General features: G+C 40.9%; 1 protein-coding gene across 1 annotated transcript; it reads left to right on the top strand.

Annotated features, from left to right (window-relative positions):
- Positions 1-1,546: 1,546 nt before the first annotated feature.
- LOC311323318 (sodium-dependent neutral amino acid transporter B(0)AT1-like) lies at positions 1,547-12,386 on the top strand (the record flags this gene model as incomplete). Its single annotated transcript, XM_084455519.1, has 12 exons — positions 1,547-1,745; positions 9,398-9,538; positions 9,638-9,775; positions 9,921-10,102; positions 10,225-10,335; positions 10,486-10,598; positions 10,759-10,887; positions 10,990-11,146; positions 11,339-11,543; positions 11,621-11,780; positions 11,872-12,034; positions 12,174-12,386. 12 exons carry the CDS (start codon positions 1,547-1,549, stop codon positions 12,384-12,386), a joined length of 1,911 nt encoding a protein of 636 aa, XP_084311645.1.
- Between the last annotated feature and the right edge of the window lie 1,741 nt (positions 12,387-14,127).

Here is a 14,127-nt window from a genome sequence, read left to right as displayed (position 1 = left end):
AAAGCTGCAATTATTGATTTTATTTACTGATAGATGGCAGTAAGAGACGCGTTGAAAAGCTATGTTCAAGGCATGGGGGCGGAGCAAAGGCACGGACCAGCTATTGACAACACAGGCAGAAATGCTGGAATAACAGATGTGGCGACCGGGAGGGATGAGTCATTGAAATAGGATGCTATTAGGACACTATGGCTCAATGACACAATCTGATATCAGGTGGTTTTAATTAGTTTTGACAATGTGAATAAAATCAATGGTTGCAGCTGTGAATGTTGTGGCATAGCCCTGGATCATGAGGTTGTCTATTTTTGTATCATTGGCCACCATGTTGCTCTTCTTTCTGACTGATGCATAATGTGAAGCAGGGACAAAAGTTCTCATTTCACTTCCACAGCGAGAAGCCATTGTTAAGGTTGTCAGCTTGGATTTTAAGGACACCCATTATCTTTAAGCATCTTCCTTCTTATATTACAGTATCTACTTCAATCCTATTCATTCTTTTTGTACCTACTGGGTCAGATAAGAGTCTGACAATGAACAGTACAGTAAGAAGGAGATTTGCACAGCTACTGTAAGGACAAAGCTGCTGTAGTGTGGTGTACCTTGGTGTATTTGTGCAAACATAGTCTATCTAAATTGTCTTGTAAAGAGATCTCAACTCATCTCTCTATAATGACAGAATTGGACCGACTGGTGACCGATGTCCACAATTATCTTGACAACCGACCAATGAATCAACTTCATGTTTATGCTCTTCAGCACCCCTCCAGCCAATCAGAATCGAGTATTCACCCAGACCATGGTATAACTCCAGTTCCGAGTTCCATTCCGAGTGTGCAGTGTTGCCTGTGAAGTTGTTTGGATCAGTGGTTCTCGACCGGCATTGTAAGTCTATGTGTATAGGTCACAGATTTAATCACTGATATTTAGATAGATAGATAGATAGATAGATAGATGGATAGACAGACAGACAGACAGACAGACACTGTCCTCTAGTTAATTATCTGGATACGTCTTATACTTAATACATATCAAGTCTTTAATCCCAGTACAGTGAAAAGGCTTGTTCTATTTTAAATTACTGCATGAAACATTGCATTTTGATTATTATATTTATATTTATAATTTCACTTTCAAATAAGTTGCTTCACAACATCAACATGTAGACAGTCTCTCCAATGTTACATTTTTAACTTCAGGAAAGTTGAGTTAGGATCAGTGATGCATGCCTGTCATGAATGATTCACAAGTACAGTTCCAATTTGTGGAGCTGCATAAATGAGTCTGGTTGTGAAAATGTTGTGTATGAAATTGTATTTACTTTACAGATTGATAAAGCTTAGAGGGGGCTAGGGTAATAGGTCAAGTATGTTTTATGTTGCTCCCCCTCCCATTTCTTACCTACAGGGTCCTGATACTCTGGCTGTAAAAAGCTTGTAAAACGTGAACTACTGATCTCTAGATTAGACTGTGGCAGCTCCACAGGCACGTTCAAGAAAAACACCAGATCTTGTGAACAGAAGACTGAGACACACAGCCAGCCACCATGAGACTGGTACTACCCAACCCAGGTCTGGATGAGCGGATCCCCTCCCATGAGGAGCTTGAGAGGATGGAGAAGGAGGAGGCCGGGGACAGGCCCAAATGGGGCAACAAAGCTCAGTACATACTCACCTGCGTCGGCTTCTGTGTGGGGTTTGGTAACGTCTGGCGCTTCCCCTACCTGTGCCAAAACCATGGAGGAGGTAGGCTCAATTGTGCATAATATGATATGTGACAGCCACTGTTGTTTTGGTCCTTATGTAGGCAGTCCTCAATTCTTTTTTTCTTTTTTTTTCTGTTTTCCTTTTTTTCATATTGCGAAAATTGAAGTTGCGAGGAATCCACTCCATATAACAAACAACTGTTCTAGGATCACTATATGGTTATATATTGTCATCAGTTAATGTCCTGTGAGATGTGAACAGCTCTGAATCTTTGAGGCACTTTTTCTATGCTTAGTGATTTCAGCTGTACCAACATTCACAGAAGCATATCTTCTTCAAATATTTCAGATTTCAATACATTAGACATCATTTGAAAGGTTAAAATTTACACTTTCATAATCTGTAAAAAACGGAATGAACTTGCCCTACTTAAGGACCAAACCACCAGTGGTTGTCACATCTGCTAGGTAAGGATTAAATAAATCAAGCCTGAATGGTTACTGCACAACAGTGTAATGATTCAACACATTCAAATCTATATACTTGCAATTATTAGGTATTAAGGACGTACTCTAGAAATTGTGCTTTTGATTTAATTGAGGAAGAGATGCACTTAAGCAAGGAGTGGTTTTAGAAATAGTGTTTTTCCTTCACTGTGCCTCCACTGTGCCTATAATAATTCAAATCTGTCTTTAAAACTGTGTCTGTAGCCAAATTAGTTGAACATATAAATCCTCATCGGCATTAACAGGTAACCAGTCTTTGTCTCTAAGTGACATTTTATATGATGTACACATTGTAAGTACATCATCAGAGCAAGAGGAGGCAGGGAGAGTGCACTGTAACACCACACTACAAACCACCCTAATGATTTTATCTTACCACTTAAGGTATAGGATAAACATTTACAGCTTATTAAATCCCCCCTGTAGAACATAAAGGTACTTTCTGATTACATGTAAGTATATTTACAAGGCTTAAAGGTATACTTCACTGCAGTACCTGAGGAAAATAGGTTTTGTTCCGTTTGTTATTTAAGGGATATTGAAAATGAATTTCACTTTATGTTTTATTGTACTTTATATGATGACCTGAGGGTCCCATTATTTGCTTATCCGTTATTTTATTGGCTATGCAAAAACAAAAAACAAAGCTATTCAGGGTAGATGATGGCAAGAAGTTAGAATGGCTATTTAGAGTTGAAGTATTTAAGACAGCTAAGTTAATCTCTAAGGAATGGAATAGGAGGCAATCCATTCTTTTTAATTTTTATTTAATTGCATAATTGAGTGCATGGGGGCATGTATATGTTTGGATGTATGTATTGTAGTTCTATGTATTGTATTTGTATTGTATGTATACTGTATGTCCTTGTCTGTGTGTGTATGTGTGTATCCGCATATGTATAACATATACATACACATGTGGATACACACATACACACACAAACCGACACATATACATACAGTACAAAATACATACACATAAACAGGCACATATACATACAGTACAAGTACAAATATTATTTGTACTTGTACTGTATGTATATGTGCCTGTTTATGTGTATGTATTTTGTACTGTATGTATATGTGTCGGTTTGTGTGTGTATGTGTGTATCCACATGTGTATACAGTAGTAGGCCTATGTATATCTGTATTTGTACTGTATATATATATATATATATATATATATATATGTGTGTGTGTTTGTTTGTGTAAGTGTGTATTTGTACTGTATGTTCCTGTTTGTGTGTGTGCACATACTGTATGTTATTCATGTTGTCTTTGGAGGAATGTAGAGCTGTACCTGTATTTGTTTGTCTTTCTCTTGCTTCTGTTCTCTTCTGTTGCTTACTTTGGTTGTTATGTGTCTTTTGAATAGTGTCTTGTAAGCCCATATGGGCTGGGTTTTTTGAAGCATGACACTTTAATAAAATATATCAATCAATCAATCAATCAATCAATCATATACTTAGTGGGATTTTCCTAAAAAACTAAAGTATTAAGAAATACAAAAATAATCCCTCTCAGTGATCACTTAGGCCTCACTAGATTGTGTGATGGTGTGTTTATCTGCAGAGGCCCCTCCGTCTGGCTGTATGTTGTTGTTGTTGTTCTTTCGATCGGGACGTTTCTGGGCGTCAACCTTTGGGCTGTGGGGGTGGGGTGGGGGTACCCCTCAACCAATAACAGCGTGGGTGGTTGGCTCTTTGCACAAGCTCCACTACTTCCTGAAATTCTGCAGGCATCTTTATTTCCTGTCCTATACTATTGGGTGGAAGTGATTAATCAGGTGTGCGGCACACCTGATCACACCTGATTAATCACTTCCATCCAATAGTATAGGACAGGAAATAAATATGCCTGTAGAGTTTCAGGAAGTAGTGGAGCTTGTGCAAAGAGCTCATCCAACTGAATCCAAGTGATAAGCCAAGCATGGTGGAGGCAGAACCTAAAATTAAAAAAATACACAGAGGAAAAACGCCAAGCTGACAAAGCTCGCTCAAAAACGAGAGTGAATCTGGGGTTGGTATTCACCCGCTGGCGAACACTGAAGCAGTGGATGGGGATGAAGAGTGACGCAGAGTTGGCTTGTTTTCTGTTAGACAGGTAAGTAGCTTAGCCTAGGCTACTAGCTAAATGCAGAAGGTACGGGTGCGTGTCCACCGGCAAGCTGTATTTTAGAACTGGCGCTGTTTTCTCATTGGTTACAATGAGTAATGAGCTCTAGGGCGCTAAAGAGACGAGAGTTGTGCTCCAAGGAGTAGGGTGTATCTGCAGAGCCACAGAGCGGGGTCTACAGCTTGATGTGGGGTCTATAGCTCCATGTGGCTAGTGCGTAGGACCGAATTTGGGTTGCCAGGTTCTGTTAAAGAAGAACCACATATGTGGTGCCGACCCAACAAACTGGAAAGATGAAGTGAATCACAGGTACTCTCACTTGTTCAGTCCTTGGCGAGGAACAGGAGGACACGTTCAGCTCTAAGGATGAGCCACAAGGTGTCTGTCTGGATACATGACATCAGTGGTGGTCCACCCGTCACCTCTGACATGTCACTTTACCATGACTGCACAGCAACCTGGCACACAACATACTTTTGCACATTCCACAGGGTGTTCACACATAATTTTGCCTTCACTCTAAAGGAAATACGTCTCACTTAAAGTACCAGTACCAGTCTTATATACAGAGTGCAGTGATGCTCTGCTACAGTACAGTATATCATTGTAAAGCCATTGACCCCTCATGATCATGGGGTACAAATTACCTTAGTACATACCATATAGTATGCCAGATGTAGCATGCTACATCAAAATTGTGCCTGCTACATCTGGCGTAGGCCTACTATATAGTAGTACTACATATTCACGAAATTACCCCAAAAATGTAGCAGGCATCGAGAGGACTATTCTGGAAACAAGATGGCAATTTGAGTTAAACGTCACAGCACGTCACCGTACAGTTTCCGGTTTGTCAAAATTGGTGGAAGTTGAGGCCACAGTAATTCGCCAAACTAGCTTAAAGGTTCGTGGACATTGTAGCTAAATCTGTCGGAGGAAAAAGTATTTTTTAGCAGATGTCTTAGCTATATCAAGATTAAGCTAACCATTGCCATCTGTGTGCTTATCGGTGTCATATTTATTCAGTTGAGTAATTTACGATCGAGCTAGCTAACTACCTTTAGCTCAATTGGCTCAATTGCTGGTTAGCGATGAGAGGCGGAGTCCCAGCCCAGTTGATAGCCCTCCTGGTCAGTGGACTGTACCAGACACCTACGTTAATTCTGAATCAAATAACGTTATCAAACAAGCTTGGGAACTAGCTGGCTAGCATCATTTAAGCATAACAATCCAACGGCTAACTCCCCAAAAAGAACCCCTCCACTGCACAAGCTTCTCACCAGCCCCGATAGTAATAAGATGCACAAGCTACTGACTGCAACGTTAGCCCTGCTGAGTGTTGCAGCTGGTGCTAAACGAGGCAAAGGAAGAACATTTTGTGTATTATTATCACAGCCATTCCACACTTTGGATTATACAGAAAGGAGAAGATCGAGCCTATTGGATGACCTCCAATGCCTGGCTAGCTTGTTGTAAGTTTAACATGAGCCAGAGCCCGTCACTTTCACTGGATGACTCCAGTAGTATGCTACATTTATCTTGCATACTAAACATGTTTCTGTGGAGTAGTATATACTAAATAGCATGTAGTATGCGAGTTGCAGTATGTACTATATAGTATGTAGCATGTAGTATGGACATTCAGACACGGCCTCTGTCCACGCTCTCGTAACGTCATTACTACTATTCTGATACGACAGCGCACTAGCCACATCGAGCTGTAGACACAACATCGAGCTGTAGACGCCACATCGAGCTGTAGACGCCACATCGAGCTGTAGACGCCACATCGAGCTGTAGACCCCACATCGAGCTGTAGACCCCACTCTGCAGCTCTGCAGATATCCCCTGTTGGGAGGATTCCAAGCGCTTTTTAGTATTATTGCCCCATCAGCTCTAGGCTTTTTTGCAGTTGAAAAAAGTGGAACTTTTTGGGCTAGAGCACAGGCTGTAAAGGGCTGTTCTGATGACTAGGACGGTTGGTTTTGCGCAAAACCAACCGTTAGCACTAGCTATCATTAGCTAGCTATCTTAACTTGGCTGCAGTCTGCAGTCTGCAAAAACATGACACTCGTTGCTAACATAGCTGTAAAACATTGGTAGCCTAGCCAGCTCTGAACTCCAGCTCTAGTGTGCTCTAAGCAGCTGTAAGCTGGCGCTTTCAGCTAAAAAGATAGCTAAATGTAGCTTTCGTTAGCTGGCTGGTTAACACAGAAAACTGTCTCACTTGGCAACCGCGGTCAGGGGGAGGAGCGGGGAAGGAGCGGGGAGGTGGGGCAAAGTTTGAATGTTGTGTTTACAAAACGCAACTGACGAATCCCACTAAGTATACCTTTAATAGAATAATTTTGAACTTCTTCCTTCTAGTTAGGCTACTGTTCCACTTGAGTTACCTGAAGTTTGGCCTATAAAAGGCCAGAAGGGAGCAGCATAGCTATAAATGTTCTGTTTCCTTACTGAAACTGATATCCCTCATTGCTTCCTTCCTTCCATTAAAGGGAATGTGTTTATTCAGTGCCCGATAGTGCTGAACTAGCTTGTGATATTAGGTGGCTAAGAAGTGAATAGTCTTATACAAAAATAGTGGTTCAAAGGATGGTCAGCAGGTAGTAAGTTAGTATCATCCACACTAACATACAGTCTGAGAATTACAGTTTTTACCCATAAAGGTGTCCTATTATGCTAATTTCCAACAATTTAATGTCTTTGGGCTACCCAAAACATACCTTTGAGTATTTTTGCTGAAAATACCACTCAGAATAAACGTTTTAGCATGCCTCTATACCCCTCCGTTGACCACGAGATCAGATTGAGCGGGTTTTTTTTCATATGAAAATTAGTTTAGCTAAGAGTAAGTCGGCAGGCAAGAGAATGAGGGCTGTTGACGGCACTATGCTACCTCAAATATATCTGGCTAGCCTGGACCATCCACACTCGATGCCACTGTGACAAATTTCATTGTCCTCTCTCCCTGAATAAACATGATAGCGTTGGTACCCATGTTATTATCTCCACGGTTGCATGTTGTTACCTCTAGCTACTGTCGTGTAAAATAATTTACTATGTCTTAGGTCAAATTCCAAGAAATAAATCTAAGTTCAGACTAGTTTCAGAGTCCAAAATAAATTCAGAGTCCGAGAAGAAAAACAAGTTTGAGGCACCAGGAATCCAATGCGATGACTTTATTGCTACTTCAGAAACAAAATAGCAGTAAAGCCGGTGCTTCCCTCGAGAGAGAACACACCGTCCTTTGTGTTATGGCTTATATAGTCTTGTCACCAACCCCCCCCCCTTTCTTGACCACATCCCACTTTCCAAACATCACTGCTTTGCCACCAATCAAATGGTGTCTAATTTGCTGGCTTAGAATTGCTGGCAATCTTAGAATTGCTAGCCTCAGCAACCTTTAAAACTGCTGACCTAAGTAGGGGAACTCCATTTTCTACAGATCCGTTCCCTGTGGCTACACCTGGTGGTGACTTTTTATATTACTGTTGGGCAGTTTATTGTTGGTCTCATCTAATATCACTCATGAGCAGATTAGCATTTAAAGTTCTGGTTATGTAAAACAAGTTATACCATAGGATGATTATGATTACAATATTATGACATGATTAAAATGCAGGGGAGCTAAATCAAATTAAATCACTTCACTACATTCGCTAGCTAGACACCACAAGGCTATATAGGCCGAGGGGATTGCAATAATGTCCACTTCTTAACATTTTATCATTTGTAATGACCGCTCGATGACTAGAAGTCTACCAATTTCATTCCAGTAAAGTTACTCTAACATATGATGAGATGAGCTTCTGGGTTGAGGCAAAAGGGGAGTTTGTTATTGTTAGCTAGCGTTAGTACTATATGCAAACAATTTTAGCGGGAACGTTGCCATCAAAAATAACATTTTTCCACCCCGCTCTGCTGTCCTTTGAGCTTGGGAGACGATCTGTGCTGCTTAGTACATCCAAGAACTGAGCATTTTCCATGCGAAGACATTATGCTAGCTAGTGGGGTCCCCGAACATGACGTGACACGAGAGATTTGAATGGCTTGCAGGGACTGACTATTTTTCAAATGTTTTCATTTCGGTTGACCACAACAAAATGACTGTTGTTTTACTTCATACTTTGTATGTTAGTAGGCCCATCAGAGACCCAAATGTACATGTAAAAGCAATGAAAAAGTTTGTTTTGCAAACGGACCCATTTAAATTGTCTTCCTTTGAACAAAATTGTGAAGCACGAGGCAAATCCTCTATCGACAAGCAAGTAAGGGCACTTCTTTAATCGACAACATAAACCTACAATGTTCAGCAATTACTTAATTGACACTCCCCCTCTCACTAGTGTGGATAAAAAAAGGCTCTGCTGTCTGTTTTATCAGCTGTTAAGATCTCCTGTAGTAGAACAGAGTGGACTTTCAGCTTGAGCTGTTCCCAAAATCCCCACATGTGGGAGGATAGATAAGGAGTCTATAGATGGAGAAGAGCTCTCGGTACTTAAAATTAGATAAGAAGCTATTTCCAGGACCATATTAAATGCTTATCTATGTGTATATGAAACATTATGTCTTCTTGGGTGATAAGAAATATTTATCCCTTGGGTCGTGGGTCTTTTCGCAGGTCTATGACAAGAATGGTACAGTATGATGATGACTCCTTCAATTATATGGCACATGTAGGCTAATATCATTTTACATAAATATTTGCCATGAAGAATTATCCCACTGTGATTCATCACTCCCTGGTTATAAAAACGATAGGCTACTGACCTTGAGGTAGATTGACACACCCAATACAGTCACGTGGCAATGATAACATACTTAAAAAGTAGATTAAATCTGGACAATAAATTCAAAACAAATTATTAGCAGTATTATGATTCTGGAACATGTCCATAAAAGTGCAGTATACTGTAGCAGCTGAGGCAATGCAGCAAGTTTCCAAACTGTACTGTACATCAAAAAAGAGAAAGAAGATGAGATATCTCATGAGGGACAGTACTGTTTGCGCTAGAACTTTGCACCATTTGCTGTCTCGCATGGGCATCTTCATTTGTGTATACCCAGGAGCGTTCATGATCCCATTCCTGATCCTGGTGGTTCTGGAGGGATTACCACTGCTGTACCTGGAGTTTGCCATCGGCCAGCGCCTCAGGAAGGGCAGCGTGAACGTCTGGAGGTCCATCAACCCCTACCTGGGTGGTGTTGGTGAGGACATGGCAACTCATCTCTAACTGACTGACAATTTACAGATGTGCCAATGAAGGAATGAATGTGTGTACTGTACATGAAATCTTGTGCCCTCAGGTATTGCTTCATTGCTGGTCTCCTTCTTGGTGGGCATGTACTACAACACCATCCTCGCCTGGGTGATGTGGTATTTATTCAACTCATTCCAGAGCCCCTTGCCCTGGAGCCAGTGCCCCCTCGAAGCCAACCTAACAGGCATGTATTCAGTTAGCTTTGATTTCTCCTGGTAGACACTGTTAAACGCTCTGATTTGACAGTATATGTTCACAATGGGAAATATCAAACAGAGTAATGCATCCTTGATTTGAGCCTTTGAATGTTTGATTGTCTCCCCCTGCAGATCTGGTGTCAGAATGCAAGATGAGCTCCCCAGTGGACTACTTCTGGTACAGGGAGACTCTGAACACGTCCACAGCCATAGACGAGTCTGGAGGACTACAGTGGTGGATGGTTCTGTGTCTCTTCTGTGCCTGGACGCTGCTGTACATCTGCTGCATCAGGGGGATCGAGACCACCGGCAAGGTGGGATACTTGATGATTACAAAGGCTTCCAATGAGTAGTCTGCTCATTGTTACAAAAAATTAATCAAACGTATTCTCAATTTTATCAACAATTTGGAGGGTGTTCTGCTTTCTTTTTTCAGGCTGTGTACATCACTTCCACCTTGCCTTACGTTGTACTCTTCATCTTCCTGATTAGAGGGCTGACTCTCAAAGGCTCTTTAAAAGGAATAAAGTTCCTCTTTACACCAAAGGTGAGCGTTTGTGTTTCCGTCCAGGTCTGAAGTCAGGCTCCAAAGTTCAGAATACTACAATTCATTATTGATGATTAAATGGTGGAACCCACGTTTTACACTGGCTAGCTGCCAACTAGATTTAAGCATTGGTGATGGTCTCCTCTCTAGCTGGATGAGTTGATGAACCCTGCCACATGGCTGGATGCAGGCGCACAGGTGTTCTACTCCTTTGGGTTAGCCTTTGGAAGTCACATCTCCTTCTCGAGCTACAACCCTATCCAGTAAGTAGCCATCTGATTGGAGATCTAATTGCAGGATACGCAATGTCATAGACAGAGCATCCAGTCTGGTGGATATGCTGTTTAATAAACTTGAGATGAGGCACTGAATCTTTTCATCGATCATTCCACTAAGAGTATGCACCAATATTTGGTTCTCCAGCAACAACTGTGAGCAGGATGCTATCATCATCACCATCATCAACGGTTGCACCTCTGTCTACGCCTCTACCGTTGTCTACTCCATCATTGGCTTCAGGGCCACCAAGAGATATGATGATTGCATGGAGGGGTATGTGTCTTCAGTCTGGAAATGTGTGTCGCTTCATCCTGCGTACATTAGAGATTGTGTGCACTGAGTATCCATTCGTATGTTTTTTTTTTCTTTCCCCAGAAACATACTGGCACTGATCAATGCTTTTAATCTACCTGAGGGACACATCACAGATGTTAACTATAATGAGAGGCTAGATAGTCTGAACAGTACTTTCCCAGCGATGATTCAGGGTCTGGACCTCAAGACCTGTGACCTGGACAGCTTCCTCAATGATGTATCTACACATACATGCCACCAGACATCCAAACCTATCTCCATTTTAACGGCCACCATTGTTGTTCCAGAACAATTAGACCATTGGAATGAAACATTTAGGTCCAAAATGGAGGATAGTTCCTTGAAGTCTGTACTGTATGTCGTATCCTCAATTCTATTGCCTCTGACAATGATGATGATGTTCCTGCAGGGTGTGGAGGGGACAGGTCTGGCCTTCATCGTGTTTACAGAGGCCATCACCCAGATGCCCGTCTCTCCTCTCTGGGCCATCCTCTTCTTCATCATGCTCTTCTGTCTGGGGCTGTCCACCATGTTTGGAAGTATAGAAGGGACAGTGGTTCCACTGCAAGATCTCAATGTCTTCCCTAAGCGTTGGCCCAAAGAAGCTATTACTGGTAATTAAACACAGCTTACTGTGATTACAAAATACATTGGTGGGAAAACATATGAAACTTCTTGTGTTGTGTTTCAGGTATTGTTTGTCTGGTTTCTTTCATCATGGCGTTCATGTTTGCCCAGCGGTCTGGTAACTACTGGCTAGCTCTGTTTGACAGCTTTGCAGGCTCTATCCCTCTCCTGGTCATCGCCTTCTGTGAGATGATGGCCATAGCTTACCTATACGGCATGGACAGGTTAGTGACATAATGTTGTTTGTCCAATCCCTAACCAGGGATTGCTTGTCAAGGACATTCATAATCTGAGGTAAAACTTTTCCCATCACAGGTTTAACAAGGATATTGAGTTCATGATTGGACACAAGCCCAACATCTTCTGGCAGATCACCTGGAGGGTGGTCAGTCCCCTGATCATCTTTGTCATCTTCATCTTTTACTTTATAACTCAAGTGAGCTCGACGCTTACCTACATTGCCTGGGATCCTAGCTCAGTACGTATGATGGAAGCATAGTTACATGTGTCACCTAACTGATTAAGTTCCATTGATACCACAACATTAAGTCATTGTACTGAGTTACATTTATGGAAGCACTCATTGTTGTTTCTGGTCTGGTCTTTCATGATTGTAGGAGAACTTCCCTCAGCTGGTGGCATTGCAGTATCCAGATTGGGTCTACGCCATCATCTTCATCTTGGCTGGGATTCCGAGCCTGCTGCTCCCTGGTGTGGCCATGTACAGGCTATTCCAAAGATGCTTCTGGAAGAAAGACATCTATAGGCCTACAACTGTGGTCAACACTGTGTCTGCTACAGTAGACATGCACAACTTGAAAAAGTTATAGAATACTGTTACTTTACAGCTATCAAGGGGATCTTTAAGAATAAATAATTGTTTGTGATATGACTACAACACTTTGACGGACATCCACTATTTTTCTAAAGTGGGACACAATGTGTTGTTGCAAAAAAACTAGTGCAATGAAATGTGTTTGTATTAGTACTAGTAGTATACTGTATATATGACTTGAAATTTGAAGATAAGATCATTTCTGATACTGCATCACTGAGCAATAGTGTAACCTGTCTAATGAGGTGCAGAATGGACAGATTAACATGTTCTTGAACTTTTATTCTTGTTTTAACTTAACCTTTGTGATAAAGTGAGATCCTTTGTGATAACCAATGTTTATGCATGTTGCTCTATAGGCTTAGGACCTCTGGACCATTGACACAGGTTTACTTCGGTAAATTTCACATACAAATAAAAACATTATCAACTGAGAAAGGAATAGAATCTTTGAAATGTGTACAGGATGGACATCTACTGTACAGTGCAAAAATAAACAAATACAATTAATATCAACAACTGTGTGTGTATCATATGTATCTCCTGTGCCTGGAGATTATAAGTCAATAAAGAAGTACATATAAGTTAGTTAGTAAGTCAGTATTTGGTTAATTATTGTCTGATGTGTAGTCTGTGTGAGGCTGTAACACCAAGGCAGTGCAGGTAAGGCTCCCCACTTTTTGGTTTTGTTTGTTTATCTGGATCTCTTTTAGCTCTATTGGGCTATTGAGTCCATAGCATAAAAACATTTAATACAGATAATAGAAACATAATGCAGTCTATGATTATACAATTATAAGCATAGATTCAACACATTCACACACATTGATGACATAAACACACAACACAACCTGATCTATGTATACATGCTATACCACGCAACCATTGATTACAATACATCCACACCAATATACCATATATAAGAAATAAGTAATAATCATATTCATCTTCAATTCAATTCAGGCTGCTTAAAATAGCATAGCAGTACAGTACATGGTCAATACAAATACAAATATACTGTATACAGTAGGCTACATAGAACACAGTTTCCTATGTCAAATGTATCATGACCAATACCAGAACCTTACAGAATTACCTAATTACCTATACTCACAGTTACAATTACACCTTACATGATCATAGTGAGCACAGATTTACTTCCAATGTGCTTTATATTTTGTTTGAATTGGTACTTTGGTAAGCTCCTTAAGGATCTGTCAAACCATTCCACAACTTGACAGCACAATAAGAATACATTATTTTACCAGTTACAAGCCTAGTCCTAGGTAATACATAATCAATTGTGTTAGCTGCCCTTGTGTTAACAGAATGTCTGTCTTTCATTTGCTGAACCTGATTTTCAACAATGTTGACCTCTTTTTAGCCTCAGTGGGCGACCATGCCAGGATTGTATGTCATTCTTCAACAGGGGTATCTCTTGGACAACTGAGAATAATTCTTGCAGCCTTATTTTGTGCAATTTGGAGCCTACAGATTTCTCTGACTCCAGCATACCCCAAAAGGCAGCACAGTAATTCACAAGACTCCCAATTAGAGCATGTGTCACTTGTCTTAGTATTTCATGGGTAATATTTAGCTACTCTACTAACCATGCCAGCAATCCTAACCAGTTTCGTACCCCCACTATCACTGCTCTTCAAATTCAAACCAGTGGTAAATTGATCAGCATCTTTTCTCTCACTTTTTAAGGTTTTACAAGTTTCCTAAAGATAAAC

This window comes from Borostomias antarcticus (genome assembly GCF_949987555.1).
Source record: "Borostomias antarcticus genome assembly, chromosome: 21".
Taxonomy (NCBI): domain Eukaryota; kingdom Metazoa; phylum Chordata; class Actinopteri; order Stomiiformes; family Stomiidae; genus Borostomias; species Borostomias antarcticus.
Note: the sequence above shows the minus strand (reverse complement) of the source record. Positions and strands in the feature narration are given on the sequence as shown.